This window comes from Helianthus annuus, chromosome 16 (assembly GCF_002127325.2).
Source record: "Helianthus annuus cultivar XRQ/B chromosome 16, HanXRQr2.0-SUNRISE, whole genome shotgun sequence".
In the NCBI taxonomy this organism is placed as follows: Eukaryota; Viridiplantae; Streptophyta; class Magnoliopsida; order Asterales; family Asteraceae; genus Helianthus; species Helianthus annuus.
In genome coordinates this window covers 190,668,399-190,690,115 of record NC_035448.2, presented here as the reverse complement: position 1 = coordinate 190,690,115, position 21,717 = coordinate 190,668,399, and the positions used below count along the sequence as shown (strand labels likewise).

Here is a 21,717-nt window from a genome sequence, read left to right as displayed (position 1 = left end):
GATCTATCAAATTTCCACATAAACAAGCTAAACATTTACATGATGTGAAGGAATGAAAGAAGGATTTCCAACTTTCTTTCAACTCTTTTACACTCCATGCCTTCAAACCGGTAGAAACGGAGCTTGAGCCAACTCAATAATCATTCTAACGATTGTGTGGTTCAAGATTCGGGTTCTATCTACGAGGTTCACCGACTTCGGGTTAAACGTTACACCGCCGTTCTGAACCGTTCACTGGCCGGATTTGGGTGATTCCTGTCCGAGCAGGGAAAACAAGTAAGAACGAAAGTGTTATGGTTCAGCTCATTGACAAACTACCTCAATATAACGTCAAATAATCATAACAACCAAGTGTTAGACGAACAGGCCGACCAGGTCAGGATGCTGGCCGAACGGTTAGGCTGTTCGAACGAACAGCCCAACCGATCGGACATGCCAGCCGATCGACCAGGCCAGCCGATCGGCTAGCATACGGCCCCACACTTAACAATTTCGTGAAGTATGGTATTGAACGAGATGATATTCGATCGGACAACCGTTTGTCAACATTACTCCTCGGATCATGAGATACTATGCTTCAACATTTAGTCGATTTTCAATTCGATTGAGTAACATCCTGATGAGGACTACTACTGAAGTTCCTAACCGATCGGTTATGCCGACCGATCGAACGGACCGTTCGATCGATCGACCTGAAAGGTAAGAACACTTCAGTGTTCTCAAATACTACAACGAAAACTTCAAAAGTTCAAATCCTCACACATAAACACATCTCACTCAAAGGAAGAAACAATCCACTCGAACAGTCCAGCCGATCGAACGGACTGACCGAACGAATTGTCTAGCCGAACGAACAACCCGCTCGATCAAACCAACTGTTCGATCGACCAGGCTGTTCGACGCACTTACACTTGTTTCCATTCTACGTGTTATTCATTGTTATGCTATCGAACCATTCAGGCTAACCCTACTCTCAAGCGCTCCCTTCAATCCATCAAATCAATCGCTGTGAGTATACTCGATCCCTTTTTGCTTTTAGCACTTTTGGGTGTTACATACGTTACTTATATCAAAACACAATCGATCACACTACTCAAACTATTTGAACGCTAACCAGTATGCATGTATTACGTGACTAAATGGATGCTTGTTGATTGTGTTTACACGTGGAATACTGTCTACCTGCCTTAACGACGTAGTACTATAGTTTGGACTCAGCACCCGTTCACACGGGGGTTGTTAAGGACAATTACTTGCATGGATTACGGTGCTAATCATGTATTGCGAACCGTCTCGGACGGTCAACCCGCAGTCATTGGTATAAGTTAAAAGATAAGAGTGTTGGTATAAATAGAAAGTTGGAAGTGATATTAGCCAATTGATAAAATTTATGGTTATTTAAATCCATAACCCTTTTAATATTCAAAATCAACACAAAACTTGGGTTAGCGGTTAGTGGATAGTGATTACCCCATTGATCTTATTATAGCAAAAATGTAAGATATTAAACATATGTTAAACAAATATGTAGGATATCAAACATATGGACGTGTTATATGCCAATTGGATTAAGTTGTATGGTAAATGTTAAACAAACATAAGGACATTTTATGATAGGGGATGGTTCAAATGAAAACCACTTTTATTGTGAAAACTCGAAAACTAACTAAAAAAAGTCTAAAAAACACACCTATTTTTTTTTCAATTTTTTTTTTTATAAAAATCACAGGTTTTTATATATAAAAAACTCTTTTTTCAAAAAAAAAAAATTTGTATTACACATGTGTTATACTACACATGTGTATGTGGGGGGGATATTCCACGGTCCTCCCAACCGCCGAGGTGATCCCACCTCGCAGACCGCCACCCAGCAAACCTGAGTCTGGGGGTAAATCCGTTATCGTAGGGGCATTGGGAACGAGCAAGACTCGAACTCGTCACCTCCGGGTTAGAATGCGGGCTGGTGGCCATTGGGCTGACACCCAATGGTTAACTACACATGTGTATGTGTACTACACATGTGCACAACAAATTTTTTTTTTTTGAATTTTTTTTATATATATATAAATCTACGAAAATTGGTATGCAAAAAAAAATTGGTATGTTTTTTTGGCTTTTTTAATTAGTTTTCGAGTTTTCACAATAAATAGTGTTTTCATTTGAACCTTCCCCTTTTATGATAATCTTAACAAGAAAATAACATCCGTATACCTAACAATAACTTATTTCACTTTAGCTAACAAATAAAAAAAATCTAATCAAGCAACTTGGACGCGTACGGGCCACACGGATGGCAGATGCAAGAACCATCATCACAATAAGAATCTTTATTACGACACCAATAGCTTTTGCAAATCTTGTCATCGCGGCAATGCCATAACAAAGATCTTCGTTTAAATGGCACATTTGGTAGTGGTATCGACAGGATTCCTGGAAAACAAATGCACTTGCCGTTGATGGTGTCGCACATAGAATCTTCTGTTCCACAAAACTTGGTACAATAGTCAGGATTTGGGACGCTTGGTGGGCTTACCGATGGTGATGGCGTTTGGTATGTCGACCATGCTCCTAAAAGACAAAATACTAACACCATTAATTAAAAATATGAAAATTTTATAATAGGTTTTCCAACTAGCATTTGGGTGTTTAAGGTAAATTTATGAAAGAGAAAGCAAGAGTTTGGTGCCTGGGGCAAATAAGATGATGGTTAAAAGAGCAATCTTGAAGGGAAGGTACTCCATGAAGATTTCTAGCTTGTATGTGGTAAAAAATAGTTATTGATTTATAGTCAAGATAACAACAGTACAAGCTAAATGAATTCACTAGTGGAGATGAAACTCATCTTTTAAGCAAAAATGTTTGGTATTGAAACTGTGAATTGAATTGAATGAGTGTATGTTAAATTGGACTTTATTATGTTTGTATGTTAAATTGGACTTGTTTTTAAGGTCTTTTAATTAATTCCCAACTTAATATAACATAAACAATTAAAAAAATTGTTTTTAAGGCCTTTTAATTAAGGCCTTTTAATTAAGGCCTTTTAATTAATTCCCAACTTAATATAACATAAACAATTAAAAAAATTGTCTTTAAGGCCTTTTAGTTAATTCCCAACTTAATATAACATAAGCAATTAAAAAAATTGTCTTTAAGGCCCTTTAATTAGTTCCCAACTTAATAAAACATAAACAATTAAAAAATCTTTAAAAACACATTTTAAGCGTTTTCCTTTGATTCCTTCAACCAAACGGTGTGTAATAATAGCATTTTTCATTAATGTTCAACTAGACAACTAGATCCCTCAACTTCTAGGTTTTGTCAGCCTTAACCCTCCACTAGTTATTTTACCAAATTCCGTAAGTATCTACAATTTTATTCTAACGGCTTCCCCTTACTAACAACTTTGTCCTTGAACCCTTACTAACTACTTTGTCCTTGAATAAAGGAAGACTCATTTTTGTGAATTAACATCGCACCAAACTTTCAGGCTTGTCTTGGGAAAGTTGGTTAAATTTGGATGTTTGAGTCTCTTGTAATCGTTGTTTCTTTCGTTTTCCTTTTTTGTAAGCTTTTCAGCGGCTTGCTGGCTCTTTATATATAGATATAAAGCGGTTTGCCGTTCAGAAAAATTTACTACTTTGTCCTTGAAAATGAGAATGAGCAAAATAGCTCGGGGTACTTTTCTTAAAAAAATATAGGTTATAGGCCCCTTGTATGTCCACAACTCCACATGTGACATTTGTAATCGGCTCTTCAACAGTTATTATCTCAAATGTGACACATAAAAAGGGTTACGCGTCACATTTATAACTGAGCAAGCTTCAAATAGTAAGCAATCACGTCAATCTTAACATTAATACCCTCCGTTATTACATAAGCTAGCCTTTTGTTTTCCGTCCTTTTGTTGGAATGTATCGCGGGCTTCATTTCTCCCATAATCGAAATCATTGTCCTTCCATAGAGACAGCTCCAACATCACTTGATCTAGTTGTTGATCTTGTACAACTTTTAGTCTTTCCTTGATTAACAATACTGGCAGTCGTATGCATCGATTTTTTGAACCAACTAACTATACATCAATCTCTCAATTTGAACCAACTAACTATACAATCGATTTTTTTTTTTATATCATACACTGCTTCAAACAACACTTATAGAGTGCTTCAAAATAACTAGAGATTGATTATTTCGGTTATGAATCCCTAAGGATAGCCCACATTTGTTAAAAAAAAAACTTTGTATTTTGTCGTTTGCATCAAGCCTTTTTTTAACAAATAGGAATTTGAATTTGAATATAGCCCACATTTGGAGAAACACAACTCCAAATTTTACCAAGATATTCGATGAGACTTTAGTACTAGGGATGACAATGGGGCGGGTTTGGGACGGGTTTTGGTAATCCCAACCCGATACCCGATTGTAAAACAGTGTTCCGTACCCGGCCTAATTCCCGTTGGGTATCTATCAGGTACTAACCTATTGGGTATACACGTTGGGATTTTCAAAAACAAATGTTAGTACCATTCTATTTGTTCTATAATTATCCTTTAATTAGTTGCATACTCTGTATATCCTACTCTCCAAAAACTAATATAGTGTAAGCTAAGCTGAAGATTTGAGATTAGCAAACAAGTATATATTAGTAATATACTAATATAATTATATAAATGCCGATATAATTTAGGCCACAACCTTTTCTTTATATACATTTGGCTTACATGTGTGATATGTCCGGCTTACTTTGTGAACATACAACGGTACAATTTTAGTATATAATCAAGAAAAGTTGGGACCATAATCACCAATTTATTTTTTTATAAATTCGAGCCACCCCTCATAATAGAAAACAATTATAAGGAATGTTTATAAAAGACACAATATAACTATCAACCGTTCACTTTTGCTTGTATGATATAACAAGAAACGTAAGAATGATCAAATGTTCCGCATTGTTATTCAAAGAAATGTGACATGAACACATAGAAGAAAATGTAATCATGTATAATAAAATCAAAGAGGAAACAACATCTATTTAGAGGCCTCTTGGGCCACATGGATGGCAAATGCAAGCACCATCGTCACAATAAGAATCATCGCGATGACACCAATAGTTTTTGCACATATCATCGTTTTGGCATTGCGATGACAAGGATCTTCGGTTAATACCAACTGGTACATGTGGTGGTGATGCGTCTACGATTCCTGGATTACACACGCAATTGCCATTCCGGCTGTCACAAAACGCATCTTGTGTTCCACAAAATGTCTTGCAATACTCAAGTTTTGATGAGCTTCCTGGCCATGCTGCAAAAAGAAAAATAATAAAGATCATTAATTAAAAAAAATACCGTTGTTAAAACACAAAAAAAAATAAAAAAATGAAAGAGAAAGCTAGAGTTATATATCTACCTTGGCAGATTAAGAAGAAGGTTAAGAGACCAATCTTGATGTGAAGGTACTCCATAAGGATCTTTAACTTCAATTTGTATGTTGCAAAGGTTTTAACTTACATTATATTTATATATAAACACAACTTGACTGCATTGGCTAGTGGAAATGAAACGCACTGATTTAAGAAAATATACGTTTGGTTTTATTATTTTTTATTTTTAATTGTAATTAATAGTGGTCAAAAACATATATCATATATATATATATATATATATGCTCACACCAAATCTGGTTGACCATCATATTTATTAATTATTAATACCAAAATTTACACTACTTAATTTATATGTGTATTATATCTTATAGATGAATGATCTAAATTTGAAAAAAAAAAAAAAAAAAAAAAAAAAAAAAAAAAACTATCTGGTAACATGGTTGAGGCATCCTGGTTTTTTCCCTAAGACTCGGGTTCGAGTCCCACCATTGCACTTTGGGTGGGGGCACTCAACTGGCTAGGAGGTCTTTATGGTGTTTTCTCCGGTTAAACGTTGTGTCACTCTCTATACCAGTGTGGGCCCTGTTGTAATGAACGACCGTCTGATCTTAGTGGGACCGAGGTCCCAATAAGGGGGGGAGGGGGGGTTTGCGATGAGTTGATGTAGATAATTTGCACCATCATAAGCCGTTAAAAAGTTTCTCTATTATACATATTTTCAGAGATTAACAACCATTGTAAATGATATGAATTGCTGGAAGACAAACACACAACATTCTTGTTGATGCCTCTCCAAAAGTGTGATCGTCATGTTCCCTACCAATCTAAAAACGTACGAACAAGGTTAACTAAGGGAGTTCTATCAGTTATTTTTATCTAGTCTTGTATGCTTTAACAACTATATTATATGCATTAAATCTACAGATTCAAAAAAATCAGTTATTTTTGTCTCATCTTTTAACTTTTATGCAAAATAAAAATTTATTATTTACTTGTATCCAGCACACATATGTTTAAAAAAACAGAGAGAGAGAACTAAACCAAACAATAATGAACAACCCTTTCATTTACACCCTATATAACATTAATTAAGTTTTACTAAAAACTGACTATAATGTTTTAGAGTGGATTAATGTTTAATTTAACTTTTACATTTTTAATAAAAACATTTTAAATATAATTTAATTATTTTTTTCAAGTTTTATTTTTGACTCTGTTTTATCAAGTCGGTTTTAATTTCCATTTTCTAATTTCCTTTTTATTATTACTGTTACTAAGCTTTTTTGTTATTTTCTTTTGGTTTCTAACCAATATCGTTTAAAAGTTTTCATTTCCAAAATCCTCCTTTCTAAAACCATTAATTTAATCTTCAAGAAAAACCCTACAAGCATCAAGACATGGGTACTCTACTTGTTATGGACTGAAACCATTGTAAGGTATGAGACTTGTCTCACCTCGGTTGTATCGGCAATCAATGAGCTGTTTATATACCAAATAGGCTCTCTCACTTACCAGACTTGTCTTTTGAATTGAGTTCTCTTGTTTGGTATGTAACATTGGTATCAAAGCCAAACTCGGAGTGGTGGTCTGGAGAGAACCAGCCATGATCAACGTGGGCGTGACCAACGAGGACGTTGGCCCTTCAAGAGTATCGATTTTTATGGACTGAAACCATTGTAACGTATGAGACTTGTCCTACATCAAACCCAGCCTATCAAACCTTCCGGTCCACTTCTCCGTTACCAATGTCGGTGGCAGATTTATTACTCATGGACAGGATAGGGTGGGGTCGCCATTCGACATTGAGCCTTACCACCACCATCAGGCCATTGGCATGAGCCAAGAGGATTTCATCGTCCCATTTCTCGGTGACAGTTACTCTGTTGATGACAGGTCTCGATTGTTTTGCCATCATACTGGACATGATACTAGGAGGATATCGAGTCATAGGTTATGGTTTGAGTGATGCTACGAAAAGCCATGGCTGCTGGTTTGAAGGCAGGTATTCAATTATAAATACATGCAATATATGGTGGATATATTCAGTGGTATTTATACTTTTAATATCTGGTATACCTTATAAGACAGACCTCTGGGTCCCTATGTATACTTAGGAGTTAGGGTCGAAACACTGTCGGATTTACAATCATGCTATGTCTTTGTTACGTCATCTCGGTGTAATTGTGCAATTCACCAAGATACAAAGATGTGTGATCGGCACTGCTCGCGCAGATTCTGTGCAAAGAGCAGACAATTGGTATGTGTTTTACTACAATGTGAATCATACAATAGTTCGGACGTTTAACATGTTTACACACTTGCATAAAATTGCTTTAGAATTTTATGAACGACGGCCAACGTTCCAAAAATCAAACTAGTTGAATGCCCGGTTCCCGGGCTGACCAGCCAGTCCAGTTCCAAAAAGGCAAAAACCTTCTGTAAAACACAAAAAGCATATAAACTTAAAAACATTAGATGCGAACGTATTTTATAACTTGTAGACTCATACATTAGTCATTTCGCGGTGAAAAGTACACTTTAAAAGAATCCCCACACCTGATATAGCAGAATATTATGAATCAATCACATCCAGTCTTGAAACAAATTCACTTATTGAGTTGATAACATGAAGTGGATTCTCTATATGAACAGCATGCCCACTATCAGGAATCTTGACCATTTTATGAACATGTTTGACTGAGTCATCTTTACCCTCCTCAAGTTTTGACCACATACTTTGACAAATCTTTTTAAATTTCTCATCTCTATCACCAACAATAAGCAGAAGTGGAATTTTATTATGCTTTAGATCTTCCCACAAAGACCTATTATATAAAATACCATGTATATGAGTAATTAATAATTAGTCATAGCAAAATAATCTATACAATTCTTTTATAGGGCCAGGATCATTTCAGAACCATAAATATTTACAGAACTAGCAGAACTCCTAATAAACAATCTTTTTATTTATATATTTTTATGTTTAGGATAATTTTATCATTTATTATGTGTATTTTTACGATTACATACATGTTAAGAGTAATTTTATCATTTTTTATATGTAATTTTATAATTACACATATGTAAACTAGTTTTTTTACATATATGTAATTAGTTATGACACATATATATAATTTAGGCAATTAAACATATGTAAACTACTTTTAACATGTATGTAATCAAAGAAATACATATAATAGATGATAAAAAGATCCTAAATACAAAAAAAAATTATATGTAAAATGATTGTTTATTAGGAGTTCTGAAAGTTCTGTAGTTATTTAGAGTTCTGAAATGAACTCAACCCTATATATTCACAAAAGTAATAAATGAATAAACGAACATACGGTTGTCTTCCGGTACTAAGGTCGGACAAAGCTTTTGCAAGTGCTTCCACGTCATCATGCTTCATGCGACTAGCAACTATTTGATTGAACTGAGGATGGCTCTTTAAGCTGCATGATGGATTAAGTTACAATCACAATAAGAAAGACGATAAAATGGAAAAATTGTGAACTACCTTCTCCATAGCGCCCCGGAATACCATGTCTCTATGAATAAATCCAATCCATATGAAACAATGGCACAAGCTAGAGAATCATCTTTAACACTGCGAACTTTTCTTTTTACCTCATCATCTAATCCCGGGCTTCCAGATAATAAAACCGCTCCTTTTACCTTCAAATATAAAGCGTAATTGTCGATAGCAGTCGCTATAGCGAAATAGCGTTGCGTATAGGTCGAAGGTCGCTACAGGGTATGTAGCCATAAATAGTAGGATTTCTGTTACTTTTTATATTTTTATTTTTAAATATAAATAGTGATTAAATACAGCGGTAAAAGAGTTGGATTTTAGGCTTTTGTTAAATATACATGTAAAATAGCGTATATACCAGGGTATTTTGATATAATATACATAAAAAAAAATTCTAGTGTACCGCTATTTATCGTTATTCGCCATGCAGCATATATGTACCTTATCGCTATTTGTCGCTATTCGCCATTAACAACTATGATATAAACACCAATTAACGAATATAATCACAAAATGCCACATGAGAAGAAACATATATCTTTGTATGATATACATATATCTTTGTATGTACCATATCGTTGCATCTCAAAGCGATGTATAAAGCGATCCGTGCGCCCATGGAGTATCCAACAACCGTGACTTTACTACTAGTGGTTAGAATACAAAGCAGCTTGTGTAGCATGTCCGCAACTACCTTCATTGACAAGTTGGATCCCCGGTCCACGTCATCATTGGGATGCATCTTTGAACCCCCGTGACCGGGAAGGTCAAATGCAATGCATCTTGATGATGCTGACATGGCCTTCATGATCGGAATCCAGTCTTCACTAGTCCCGAGGAAGCCGTGAAGAAATACAACAACGTTATCCTGCATCCATATATAATACATCAAAAACCATCAAAATACTAATAAGAGTGAAATGCCATTTTCGTCCCTGAAGTCTGGCCAATTTTGCGACTTTCGTCCAAAGGTTTGTTTTTCCGCATCTGGATCCAAAAGGTTTGAATCTTGTTATTTTCATTCGGCCCGTTAACTCCATCCATTTTTTCCCCGTTAACTCCATCAATTTTTGTGAACTTAAAGGGCAATTCGGTCTTTTTCACTTTATGTACAAGCATTTAGCATAATGTACAAGCGAGTCCTTAAGTGAAAAAGACTGAATTGCCTATTAAGTTAACAAAAAAGACGAAAAAAAATCCGACTTAACCTAACACATAATGTCACAAAATTGGCCAAATCTTAGGGACAAAAATGACATTTTACTCTGCTAATAGTTTAGAAATTTACACACAAAAAAGTTAACGTTTTTTACATTTTTTTCGTCTCCAAGCTCTAGCACGTTTATTGAAAATGTTACACCACCTACGTCCACTTTTAACTGATAATTCCGTACTTCTTCCGCTTTAAAACTTTGGACTATGGAACTCTGATTGATATTAAAGTTGACCAAAGTTTGACCAGCATCGAAAACAGATGCTTCCATGAAGCCATCGACTGCACCACGACGTACACAAAACGGCTCAGTGGTTACATCTTCTTTGAGCCACTTGTATGTTCCAAGACCATGAGCCACAGGTGATGCAGGCTCATTCTTCGTTATTTTGCATAATTCTGCATTTTGCATTTCAAGAAAACACGAAAACTGAACGTATGCTGACAAGGCGAATCCGCTTTCGAATGCCGCACTGACGACCGCCATTTTTCCCTGCTGCTGAGCCCACCTTGCGATTAATGCAGCCTTTTCAAATCCACCAACAAAGCTTGGTTTTATAACCTAGAAATAAGAGTTTATCAGATTTAAAATGATAAAATATACGTAAGAAGATTTTAAGGTGTCAACTACTTACAACTGCAACAATTCCACTGTGTTTGAACCTAGCAAGCGTTTTAAGAGGATTTTCTCGAAGTTTATCGATAGTTTCATCCAGGGCTACAGGCAAGCCGCTTTCTTCACAGAACTTAATTATATCATCTTCATCGTTCACGGGTTCCTGATGTTTAGCAAGTTCATTAATTAAGTAGTTGTGATTATAAACATATGTTATACTTAAGGAATTCTTTATAGAGCTTAAATATACACATGTACATACATATAGTATAGAGTGGATGTGACAACTTCAACCCGTTTACTTATGAACGGGTCACATTGGCTATGTCTAGTCTCTAGCAGGCAAAATGACTAAACCTAGCTATAAAGAAAACGGGTTGGAAGTCTCCCCAATGTGTACGTTTAATGAATAAAAACCTATTATACCATTTTATTCAAACAATATAATTTTGGTATCATGTTTGACACACTAACTTTCGTGTTCGTTTGTTAAGGAAAATATGTGCTCACGAACTGTTCATGAACACTTACCGAACGAGATTTTTTGTCCATGTTCGTTCGTTAAGGAAATGAATGTGTTCGTGTTCATTTGTTAATTTCAGGTGACAAACGCAAATGAGCGAGATCATGAACACAAGCTAATGTTCATAAACACAATGAAAACAAACGAGCACAAACAAGCGTTAAGGAACTGAACATATAATAAACTGATACTTATTAAATATTTTATTTGTCGGAACTTTAAAGATATTTAAATAAATATAATAATTAAAAACACTACTGAACTATCGAACACAAACGGACATAAGCGAACACGTTACCGAACGTTCACGAACATAAATGAACGAATGCGGCCTCTGTTCATGTTTATTCATTTAACTAAACAAACGGATGTTTTTGTTCATGATCGTTCATTTATTAAACGAACAAACACAAACGAACTTCCTGCTGAAGGTTCACGAACTGTTTGTTGAATGCCCGGTTCGTTTACGGCTCTAGTTTTGACCCGTTAACCCAACCTGTCTTACCCACTCATTTTGCCACCTGTACTATAAAGGATACCTCAATATACTGTAGCGCACAGTCTTTCACATTAGAGCCAAACTGAAGAGCCTGATCAAATGACCATTTTCGGTTTGCATCAGCACGAAGTTGAACTTGGAAACCAATTTTCTTCCTTATTTCTTGTACGACAATAGCATCTTCAACGGGATTGGATCGGCGTGCTACCTGTGAGTATAAAATATTATAAACCATTACTTAATAATTAATATATGGTTTCATAATGGAATTCCATTAGACGGAATCAAGAACAAAGCTTTACTCACTTTTAGTTTGATTGCGGTAAATCCCTCTTCAACGAGTGTAGTTGCAAGATAAGCTACTTCTTCAGGAGTCCCGTCAGAGTCAATAAGTGCGCATATTTTAACATTTAATGACTTAGTAGAAAATTCGTCTTTAGGGGAATACGGATGAAGTAAATTTAACATGGTGGAACCTTCTGTGGCAGCGATAGCGTTTAAAATGGCCATCTCCAAACCACATCTAACACTGGGAAGAAGTGAATCCGGCTGGCATATCAGGCAAATTAAACGATTCTAAGACTTCCACAAACTAAAAAATATTTATGGTTGTTAATATTTAGAGTAAAATGCCTTTTTCGTCCAAGAGGTTTGGCCAGTTTTGCGACTTTCGTCCAAAGGTTTGTTTTTCCGGTGAAATCTTGTCGTTTTCATCAAACTCGTTAACTCCATCTAGTTTTTAACGTTAAGTTAGGGGTGTTTTTCGTATTTCTAGACATTTTTTATTAAAATAAAAAAACACTATAAAAATAAAGATCCACACTCTGTTGACTATGACTTTCTTCCCACCCAAACCCTTTAATCATCAGAAAAATGTATCAAAAGACAAAAATACCCCTTGACTTATTGTTAAAAATGGATGGAGTTAACGAGTTGGATGAAAATGACAAGATTTCAAACCTTTTGGAGTTTTGGATCTAGATGCGGAAAAACAAGCCTTTGGACAAAAGTCGCAAAACGAGCCAAACCTCAGGGACGAAAATGGCATTTTACTCTAATATTCAATACGATAAATGCATGATAAAAAGTGGTTGCACATACTGGGATTCCTAAATTGGTTGATATCCAATTAGTGAATGATCCCTTTAGAAGAGGAAGGGATGAATATACGGGAGCTCCTTCGATAACATGAGCAAGAAACCGAAGTTGCTCCTTTACGTCCAACAGATTTTCCGTGTGATTTCCGAGTGGTGCAACCTGTACACGATAACTACTTTTAACAACTTTACAAATAAAATAAAATTCAAAAAATAAGATGAATTTACCTCCCCGATCCCTGTGCTTCCATCTTCAAGATACAAAGTTAGCACAAAGCCTTCTCGGTAATGTTCGGACTGGAGATTACCGACAGGAGTCGTGGTCAGTGGAGCGGAAAGTCGAATTCTGTTATAACAAAAAAAAATCAGCATATAGTAGTAAACTTTTATAAATCCTTTTTAGTCCCTAGCTTTCCAAGAGTACACGGATGGTCCCTGTGGTTTGCACTTTGTAACGTATTTAGTCCCAAACTTTTAGTGACTAAATGCGTTACAAAGTGCAAGCCACAGGGACCACCCATGTACTTTGGCAAAAGTTGGGGACTGAATGCGTTACAAAGTGCAAACCACAGGGACCATCCATGTACTTTTGGCAAAAGTTGGTACTAAATGTGTTACAAAGTGCAAACCACAAGGACCATCAGTGTACTTTCGGGAAGCTAAGGACTAAATCCAAAATTTTGGTTAACCACAGGGACCGTCCATGTACTTTACTCGAGTATATAATACATACAAGGAGGAGAAGAAGGTAAGTTTACATCATTTTAAGACTTTAAGTAATTACAAGTTTTAAAAAATATACGGTACGATTCTTTAAAACACACTGTTGACTCTTAAACCAAATTCTCCCACGATTTTTAAACGGCTATAACTTTTTCATACGTTAATATTCTTTGAAAAAAAATTACATTGTAAAAACTAGCATTTTATTCCCTTTTAATTCGAGTATGGTATTGTTATAGTTTTTTATTTATTTAAAAAGGTCGCAAGTTAGGTGATTCAGTGATTATGTTTCCCGCCGCATCGTGCGCGCACACCCCTGGTTATAAATTATAAAAATATATATAAATCAAGAACTGACCTGTACTGGAAGGTCTCCAATTTGCAAATTTTAATAGACAAGGAACCTTGTGAGAAAGAATTAAGAACCGAAAGGCGTGAAATGGTGGAAAAAGCATGACTTGCTGCTCGACATGCGAATTGTCTCAAATTACTGTGGAAGTTTGCATTGGCATCGATGGAACTTTCAACTTCTATGACACAGTCAACCTCTTCACATTGACTTTTTATTAAAGCGTTTTGCAGTTCGTCTTTTGTATGGACATGTACATGCTTCACACTTCATGATGATCAATTTATGCACATGTCAGTAATCAGAAAATGAAATAAATAGTATAAATACTGATAACTACACCTTACTTAAGAGTCTTACGTGTGCGCAGAACATAGGTTCTGAATCCCGACGTTGTGAGACGTGTAAAAATATTTATTTAATATTTCTTCTTCAGCCGTATTGGCGATAGGTAGAAGACTAAAAATGGCACCCCCGTGGTTGTTAACCACAATTATGGTAATCGGTTTCCGTGAAATCCTTCAGAAGAAATAAACAAAAGATCAAACAGGGGACCCTTGATTAATAATAAAACACAAATCCAACATATTTAAGTTGTACCTCTGTTTCAGAAGCGCCAATCCATTGGTATCATGCAAAAAAGAGACGTCTCCGATCAAACAAACAACCTGAATTCAAAATGTTAAAAACATTATATAATCATTAATCATTTATTGCTTATTTCATTAAGTTTAACTTCAAAGGAATAAATCAGATACTCTTTTGTTGTGGCCGACAGCAAAACCGACAACTGTACTGAGTAAACCGTCTATACCACTGGCTCCTCGGTTCCCTGCCACCTGGAACCAGTGAAACGGAAATCCGGAAGTTGATGCCGTGTCATCGCCACGTATACATTCTCCGACGCTACTTCCATTTGCATACATATCTGCATCTCGTATCGGCATGCTATTTCCGACAAACATTGTAGATCCATAATCCAGAGCTTCTGAAGTTATACGTGCAACGTATGGTTCAGTCAATGAGTTTTCTGAATTTATTACAAACGAAATCTCCCAGTCAATCTACAAAGATCAACCAAAAAATCAAAGTTAACCTACAAAAATGTAGTCAAAAATCTAATAAGCCAAGCAACAGCAATTAAGGAATATAAAGAGTATAATGCCATTTCGACCCTGAGGTTTGTCCACTTTTACGACTTTCATCCAAAGGTTTGTTTTTCCGCATATGGATCCAAAAGATTTGAAATCTTGCCATTTCCATCCAACTCATTAACTCCGTCCGTTTTTCTCCGTTAAATGAGAGACATTTCCGTCTTTTTAAACATTTTTATTAAAATAAAAACACTATAAGAAATAAAAATCTACCTCTGTTAACTATCTCCCCACCCAAACCCTTTAATCATCCCAAAAACTAGTCTAAAAAGACGAAAATGCCCCTCATTTAACAGAGAAAAATGGATGGAGTTAACAAGTTAGATGAAAATGGCAAGATTTCAAACCTTTTGGATCCAGATGCTGAAAAACAAACCTTTTTCAGGGACGAAAATGGCATTTTACTCGAATACAAATTTGACTTTAGGTACCATCATGTTTATCGAACGCAGAAAACTGCTCCATGTGCTGTTGATGCACGTTGTCGCACAGGATCCCAGCACCCAATCGGTAAACTGACTGATCGAACTATGGATCCTATGCGTTATTATATGTGCGGGGTCGTGACGATTAGGATGATTATCAACTAATATATACGAACATGGAGAACAATCTTGCAGCATCTGTGAAATACGCTTGCTCGTTATCCGGCTTCCGATCTGCATTCAAAATAAAAATAAAACTCATCAAAAAAAGTCAAAACAAATTAAGTTGACCACCATATTCACTATAATATAGTGATATACTCATATACCTGAACGATAACATCTGGTTTCATCCACTGTTTGACTTCAGCAGAGAGTAAACAATGATCGAGGTGATCAACAAAAAGAATGCCGTCATCACGTTTAAAACGAGAATTTTTATATTTTCTTAACCTTAAACCTGACAAAATATCGGCTATAACCGGCCACTTAAAATGTTTAGCCAATAATAAAGCTGCATATATATCATCCTCCTTAAAAATCGCCCCAATTAGTAGTAAACCTCGTTCGGCCCCTTGAATTATACCTAAGATGTCTGCTAAATTGCTATGTGCGAAAGAACTATGGGAATGAATATAGTTTGTAAACGGCTGACCGCTCGATGCCCAAAATTCTAACCCTTTTAAACAGCTTTTACTCCATTCTTGTGGTGTGTTTTCTAGAGGTTCACGAAAACTACAGTTGATATGAACGGGCCCACAAGGTGAAGAAGTTGCGTGATATACGGCAGAGTCAATGGTGGTTAGAACCATCCTCGTTGAGATAATGTCAGCGGGTGCGGGTAGACTGAAAAAGTGCCTCACGAATGAACCATAATGATTAACCTAAAAAGTAGATAAAAAGTATCATGCGAGAAAATTTAATAGAAGTATTCTAGTATGTAGAACACAACACGTCAGATAGCATATAAAGATAACCAACTTTCAGTATTTTTATAGAGTAAAATGCCATTTTCGTCCCCGAGGTTTGATCAGTTTGCGACTTTCATCCAAAGGTTTGTTTTTCCTCTTCTGGATCCAAAATGTTTGAAATCTTGCCATTTTCATCCAGCCCGTTAACTCCATCCATTTTTCTCTGTTAAGTGAGGGGTATTTTCGTCTTTTTGTTAACTTAAAGGGCAATTCGGTCTTTTTCACTTTATTACAATCATTTAGCATAATGTACAAGTATTCAAAAAAAGAGAAAAAGACGAAAATACCCCTGACTTAACAGAAAAAAATGGATAATAGTTGACGAGCCGGATGAAAATGGCAGGATTTCAAACCTTTTGGCTCCAGATGAGGAAGAACAAACCTTTGGATGAAAGTCGCAAAACTGACCAAATCTCATGAACGAAAATGACATTTTACTCATTTTTATATAAAAACCTCCAACTTCCAAAAAGGCCATTTAACGTAATCTGACATTCTGACGCGATTACGAGTCAATATGATGGCACGCTAGCAACTTTAAATGTTGACTTGACTAGTATCACGATGTTATTCTTAGAAAATCATTTCTTAAATAAACGAGATAAACAAACAAAATACCTGATTAATTGCTTGATTGGCTCCGGTATCGAGCAGCTCAGAGGGGCGATCTGCGGTGAGTAACAGAAGCGGCAAAAAATCTTGAGAAGCTTCCACTACCTGCAAATTATGTTATTATGAATATTAATATTATACATGAAAAGAAGGATCATAATTAATATTAATATTACAATTATTTGGTAAACTCACAGCAGGTAAAAGATTTGAAACTGCTGTGCCAGATGAGGTTATAACGACAGCTGGTTTATGACAGCCACGAGCATAACCAATAGCATGGAATGAAAGTGACCGTTCATCAATGCATGCGATACAACTAATCATAGGATGACTAGTGGCAGCAAGGGCTAGAGGAGAGGAGCGTGATCCTGGAGCTATACAAAAATACTGATCGAAAAAAAAATAAAGTTTAATGTCTAACGAGATTGTGAATAAGCAATTAAGCAGATAATTTGTTTAACTTAATTGGTGGTGGACTCGGGTTACTCCGTTTGTCCTGTGGGTGCCCCGAGAGTGCTCGGGATTGAGTTTGTTGGCCGTTCAAAAAAAAAATTTGTTTAACTTAATCTCACCGTTAAACCAAGTCGATAACATTCTTCAATCATTAGTGATGCCCACAAGGTATTGATGTTAGAAGATTCTTTTAAAGAAGAACTTATATCTCGGGACTGATCCAGCTGCTTATAAAGCAGAAAATAAAGAGTTTAGAAACAAAATGAAATCAAAGAAAAATAAGAGAGAGTAAAATGTCATTTTCGTCTCTGAGGTTTGGCAAGTTTTGCGACTTTCGTCCAAAGCTTTCTTTTTTCGCATCTGGATCCAAAAGCTTTGAAATCTTGCCGTTTTCATCCAGCTAGTTAACTTCATCCATTTTTCTCCGTTAAGTCGGGGGTATTTCCGTCTTTTTTGTTAACTGAAAGGGGCAATTCGGTCTTTTTCAGGGGTATTTAGTCTTTTTACATAAAGTGAAAAAAAAAACGAATTGCCCTTTAAGTTAACAACAAAGACAGAAATACCCCCGACTTAACGGAGAAAAATGGATTGAGTTAACGAGCCGGATGAAAATGGCAAGATTTCAAACCTTTTGGATCCAAATGTGGAAAAACAAACCTTAGGACGAAAGTCGCAAAACTGACCAAACCTCAGGGACGAAATATGGCATTATACTCAATAATAAATGTATATAATTACCATACCAATACCATGTTATTGGAGATGGCGACAGTAGCTGAAAGTCTGAGGGAGAACCGAGAGGATAACAAAGCATTTTCCTACAGGATAAGGGCGTTTAAGACGTTTTTCCCAATTTACACAAATATTAGAATAAAACCAAGCAAAATCGAAGTAAAATTTACCAGAAAAAAAGAGATACCAGTTCCATGTACTCGAGGCGACCGTCGGTTAACAAAAGAGCATTTTTATATACCTACAAGAACAGTGGTATTGAAGTATATAATTAAAATGCACTCTTATACAATTTTTTTTTTGGTTAACTTGTTGTGAAAGTATATATATACCATTTGTGCGTGTTCGTCAACCGTCATCTTGAACTTTCTTAGAACAGAACTAACGCTTCTGTTCAAGCCGTTGTCTGCGTTGGGCATTGCAAGGACTGACCTAGAATAAATTTTTAAAAAATGACAATTGTGCATTTAATATAAACAACTAAAACCTATAGCACGAGTGTATTTCAATTTCGAAACCGCAAATAACTATAAGTACGTTTCAGTGTATATCAATATGTATACCTGTAGTAAGATCGATAATAGCATCAAAAGCATCCTCGTATGCACAGAGGGAAGAGTCATTCCACGCTAGTGTTGCAGTTAATATGGATACACCATCAGACTCGACTAATTCTATCTATGAAAAAAAAATAGAACTCAACTCAAAAGATTGAAATTGAATCTATTGCATTAGGAATTTACTGAAGAACACAAAGTTACCTGAGGAATGAACATGTAAAATGAACTATTCTCAACTAAACCATAAGCCGTTGGATGTGTTGAATCAACCGACTGATCTCTGTAACGTTTGAAATCACCAAGAGATAGAGATGATCAATACAAACCAACTTTAAGTAGATAACTGCAAGAACCACATCAACACATGCAGGGGCGGAACCAGAGGGGGGTCAAGAGGGTCCGTTGACCCTCCGGTCACCAGAACTTTTTGAATTTTTATTTATAAATTTTGAGTTTTTGAAGAACAAACTTAGAGATGGACCCCCTAATTTGAACCAGTATAGAATATAAGCTTATGATGACCCCCTAACTAAATCGTTCTGGTTCCGCTACTGAACACATGTATCCATTGTGATACATAAGGTGGTTATGTAATCGCATAACCGCCTATATTTCTCACGATTCTCTACTTAGTATTGGTTATATATTGAACGCGCCCCTTATCCAGTAATACAAATTAAAAAAAGTGACTATAAACTTGTAATAACCTTCTGAAAATGATCTGATCTGCTGACGCAGAGCGAAACTTAGTTTTAACGTAAACCGCAGCACCGATTCCGAAAACTCCACGAGTTCTACTAAACGATAGAAACTTATCGGTTGAGTTTTCAACCCCTGTGGAAACAAAAAACTGAGGAAACACTGATAATGATGGATCTTGACAGCAAAACCAACTCAATGCTTTTGAACCAGGGGACACACCAATCTGCACATAAAAAATATTATCTCAAATATTAAAATATCTTATAACATTTACAAGAACAAGCATAAAACAAGTAAAATTATCATCAATTTATTTATTTCTAATAAAAAAAATCTAACAATTCTTAAAAAATAAATAAAATAAATAAATAAAAAAAAAACCCTGAAATCTGTGCATTCCAGCTTTATCACTAGAATTAAAATTCAACTTTAATTAAACAAAAAGATTATCTCAAATATCAAAATATCTAATAACATTTACAACAACAAGCATAAAACAAGTAAAATTATCATCAATTTATTTCTAATAAAAAAATCTCACAATTCTGAAAAAATTTAAAATTAAAAAAAAAAAGAAAACCTGAAATCTATACATTCCAGCTTTAGCAATACAGTTAGGTTTAGACTTCAATTTCAATTCGTTAACCGCATCTTTAATCTTTTGAAGCCCTAATTCTAAAGTCAACGCCGGATGTAATGTACGCGTAATGCATGTAGCCAATAATAATTCAGCTTCTTCTGCTTCGAGGTAGTTGACGTTTTCTTGAATTGAGCATCGAACAATCTATATATACATAACAAATGTTTATATGATAATAAGGAAGTTTTAAGAGTGAAAAAGAAGAAATGGAAGTTAAGTTAAGACCTTGAAATTGGGGACATGATTGCGGTGGCGGAGATGTGTGAAACGACGACGTGTGGATAGGGTGTTGACGGTGGTTTTACGAGGAAGAAGAGTGGTGGTTTGGAATGGGAGGATTAAAGAGGGAGAAGAGGTGAGGAGATTCATGGTTGGGATAAGGGAAAGGGTTTTCAGGGTTTTGTATTACTATTCTTTCTCGCAACGGACATGTAACCGGATAAATTATTATTTTGTTTAAGATTTGATAAGATAAGGGGAGGAGGGGTGGTTTACTAGTGATAGTTTCTATCACTCTCATTATCCAATCAAATCATGTCATGTCATCACTTAATATTCTATCACTAGTGATAGAAATGTAGGAGGGGTGGTATCACTAGTGATGGAATTCTATCACTCTAAAATTTTTTTAATTTTCATTTTAAAATTAGAAATTAACAATTAATTTCAATTAAACCCAAATTTTTCATCCCAAATTTTTAAATTTTTTTAATTTTAATTTTCATGCCCGAGCCAAAATTATTTCAATTAATTTCAATTAAACCCAAAAGCCCAAATTTAAATGAACCCAAAAGCCCAACATGAAGGTTCGTCAGCCAAGTATGAAGGTTCGTCAGAATGAAGGTTCGTCAGAAGCCAAACATTCGAAATTTTCAAACTTTTCAACGCGTGATACTTTCAACGCGTTGATAATATAACGCGTGAAACTTAGGGCGGCGGCGGTGTTCCGTTCTTGTTTAACGAGTGATGGTGGTGGTATCACGGACCACCCCGTGTGGCCTAATAAGGTGTAAAACTTTTTCGCCCATGACACTATAGTGTAGTGGTTAGAGACTTTGATTCTATTTTTTGTAGAGGTTTTTTCTTTTTTTTTTTTTAGATTTGTTAGATTTTCATTTGAATTGTTGTATAGACAATATTGCGTAATAGAGGGGTCTATCACAATTTCCAGATCCTATTTTGAGAAAGTGATATACTCTTCAATTTTACATCACTATCGACCATAGAAATCAAACTTCAAGGAGGACCAGCATTGGGTAGATGGATTCCGTTCTAGAAGCACCATCGGGTAAGAAGGCTCCCTTGAACTAAATCGTTCCACGTGAACTTGAGCTCGGGAATGATTCAAAAGATGTTGATGGGGCCCAAATCTATTTGCTAATAAATATATAAATAATCGTCAAAATAAAACATAAATTATTTAAACTTCAAACTCACTTTGTCGTAAAACTTCAAACTCACTTTGTCGTCAAAATAAAACATAAATTATTCATCTAAAAGGTCCTCAAGGTTTTCAAATCT

The 21,717-nt window shown here is 35.6% G+C and overlaps 2 protein-coding genes across 6 annotated transcripts; both read right to left on the bottom strand.

Annotated features, from left to right (window-relative positions):
* Positions 1-4,947: 4,947 nt before the first annotated feature.
* On the bottom strand, positions 4,948-5,573 carry LOC118488016 (multiple epidermal growth factor-like domains protein 10). The gene is made up of 2 exons (XM_035985007.1): positions 5,410-5,573; positions 4,948-5,304 (listed from the first exon to the last, which is right to left on the bottom strand). The coding sequence occupies exons 1-2, from the start codon at positions 5,462-5,464 to the stop codon at positions 5,033-5,035; spliced, it is 327 nt and encodes a 108-aa protein (XP_035840900.1). The 5' UTR covers positions 5,465-5,573; the 3' UTR covers positions 4,948-5,032.
* Positions 5,574-7,630: 2,057 nt separating this feature from the next.
* LOC110914946 (protein PHYLLO, chloroplastic) lies at positions 7,631-20,622 on the bottom strand. Of its 5 annotated transcripts, none has more exons than XR_004883272.1 (28): positions 20,422-20,622; positions 20,137-20,340; positions 19,562-19,779; positions 19,056-19,134; positions 18,858-18,972; positions 18,627-18,721; positions 18,482-18,535; positions 18,306-18,380; positions 17,682-17,789; positions 17,302-17,496; positions 17,113-17,211; positions 15,853-16,407; positions 15,530-15,757; positions 14,703-15,008; positions 14,545-14,612; positions 14,305-14,463; positions 13,954-14,211; positions 13,101-13,218; positions 12,877-13,032; positions 12,082-12,324; positions 11,816-11,983; positions 10,773-10,916; positions 10,238-10,699; positions 9,496-9,792; positions 8,910-9,399; positions 8,737-8,844; positions 7,943-8,211; positions 7,631-7,822 (listed from the first exon to the last, which is right to left on the bottom strand). XR_004883272.1 is itself a non-coding variant. In XM_035985003.1 (28 exons), exons 1-27 carry the CDS (start codon positions 20,563-20,565, stop codon positions 7,959-7,961), a joined length of 5,067 nt encoding a protein of 1,688 aa, XP_035840896.1. In that variant the 5' UTR covers positions 20,566-20,621; the 3' UTR covers positions 7,631-7,822; positions 7,943-7,958. The 5 variants fall into 5 exon arrangements, 4 of the variants coding, with proteins under 4 accessions (XP_035840896.1, XP_035840899.1, XP_035840898.1 ...); XM_035985003.1 differs by having other exon boundaries at positions 8,910-9,067; positions 20,422-20,621; XM_035985006.1 differs by lacking the exons at positions 20,137-20,340; positions 20,422-20,622 and having other exon boundaries at positions 8,910-9,067; positions 17,682-17,786; positions 18,312-18,380; positions 18,465-18,535.
* Positions 20,623-21,717: the final 1,095 nt, after the last annotated feature.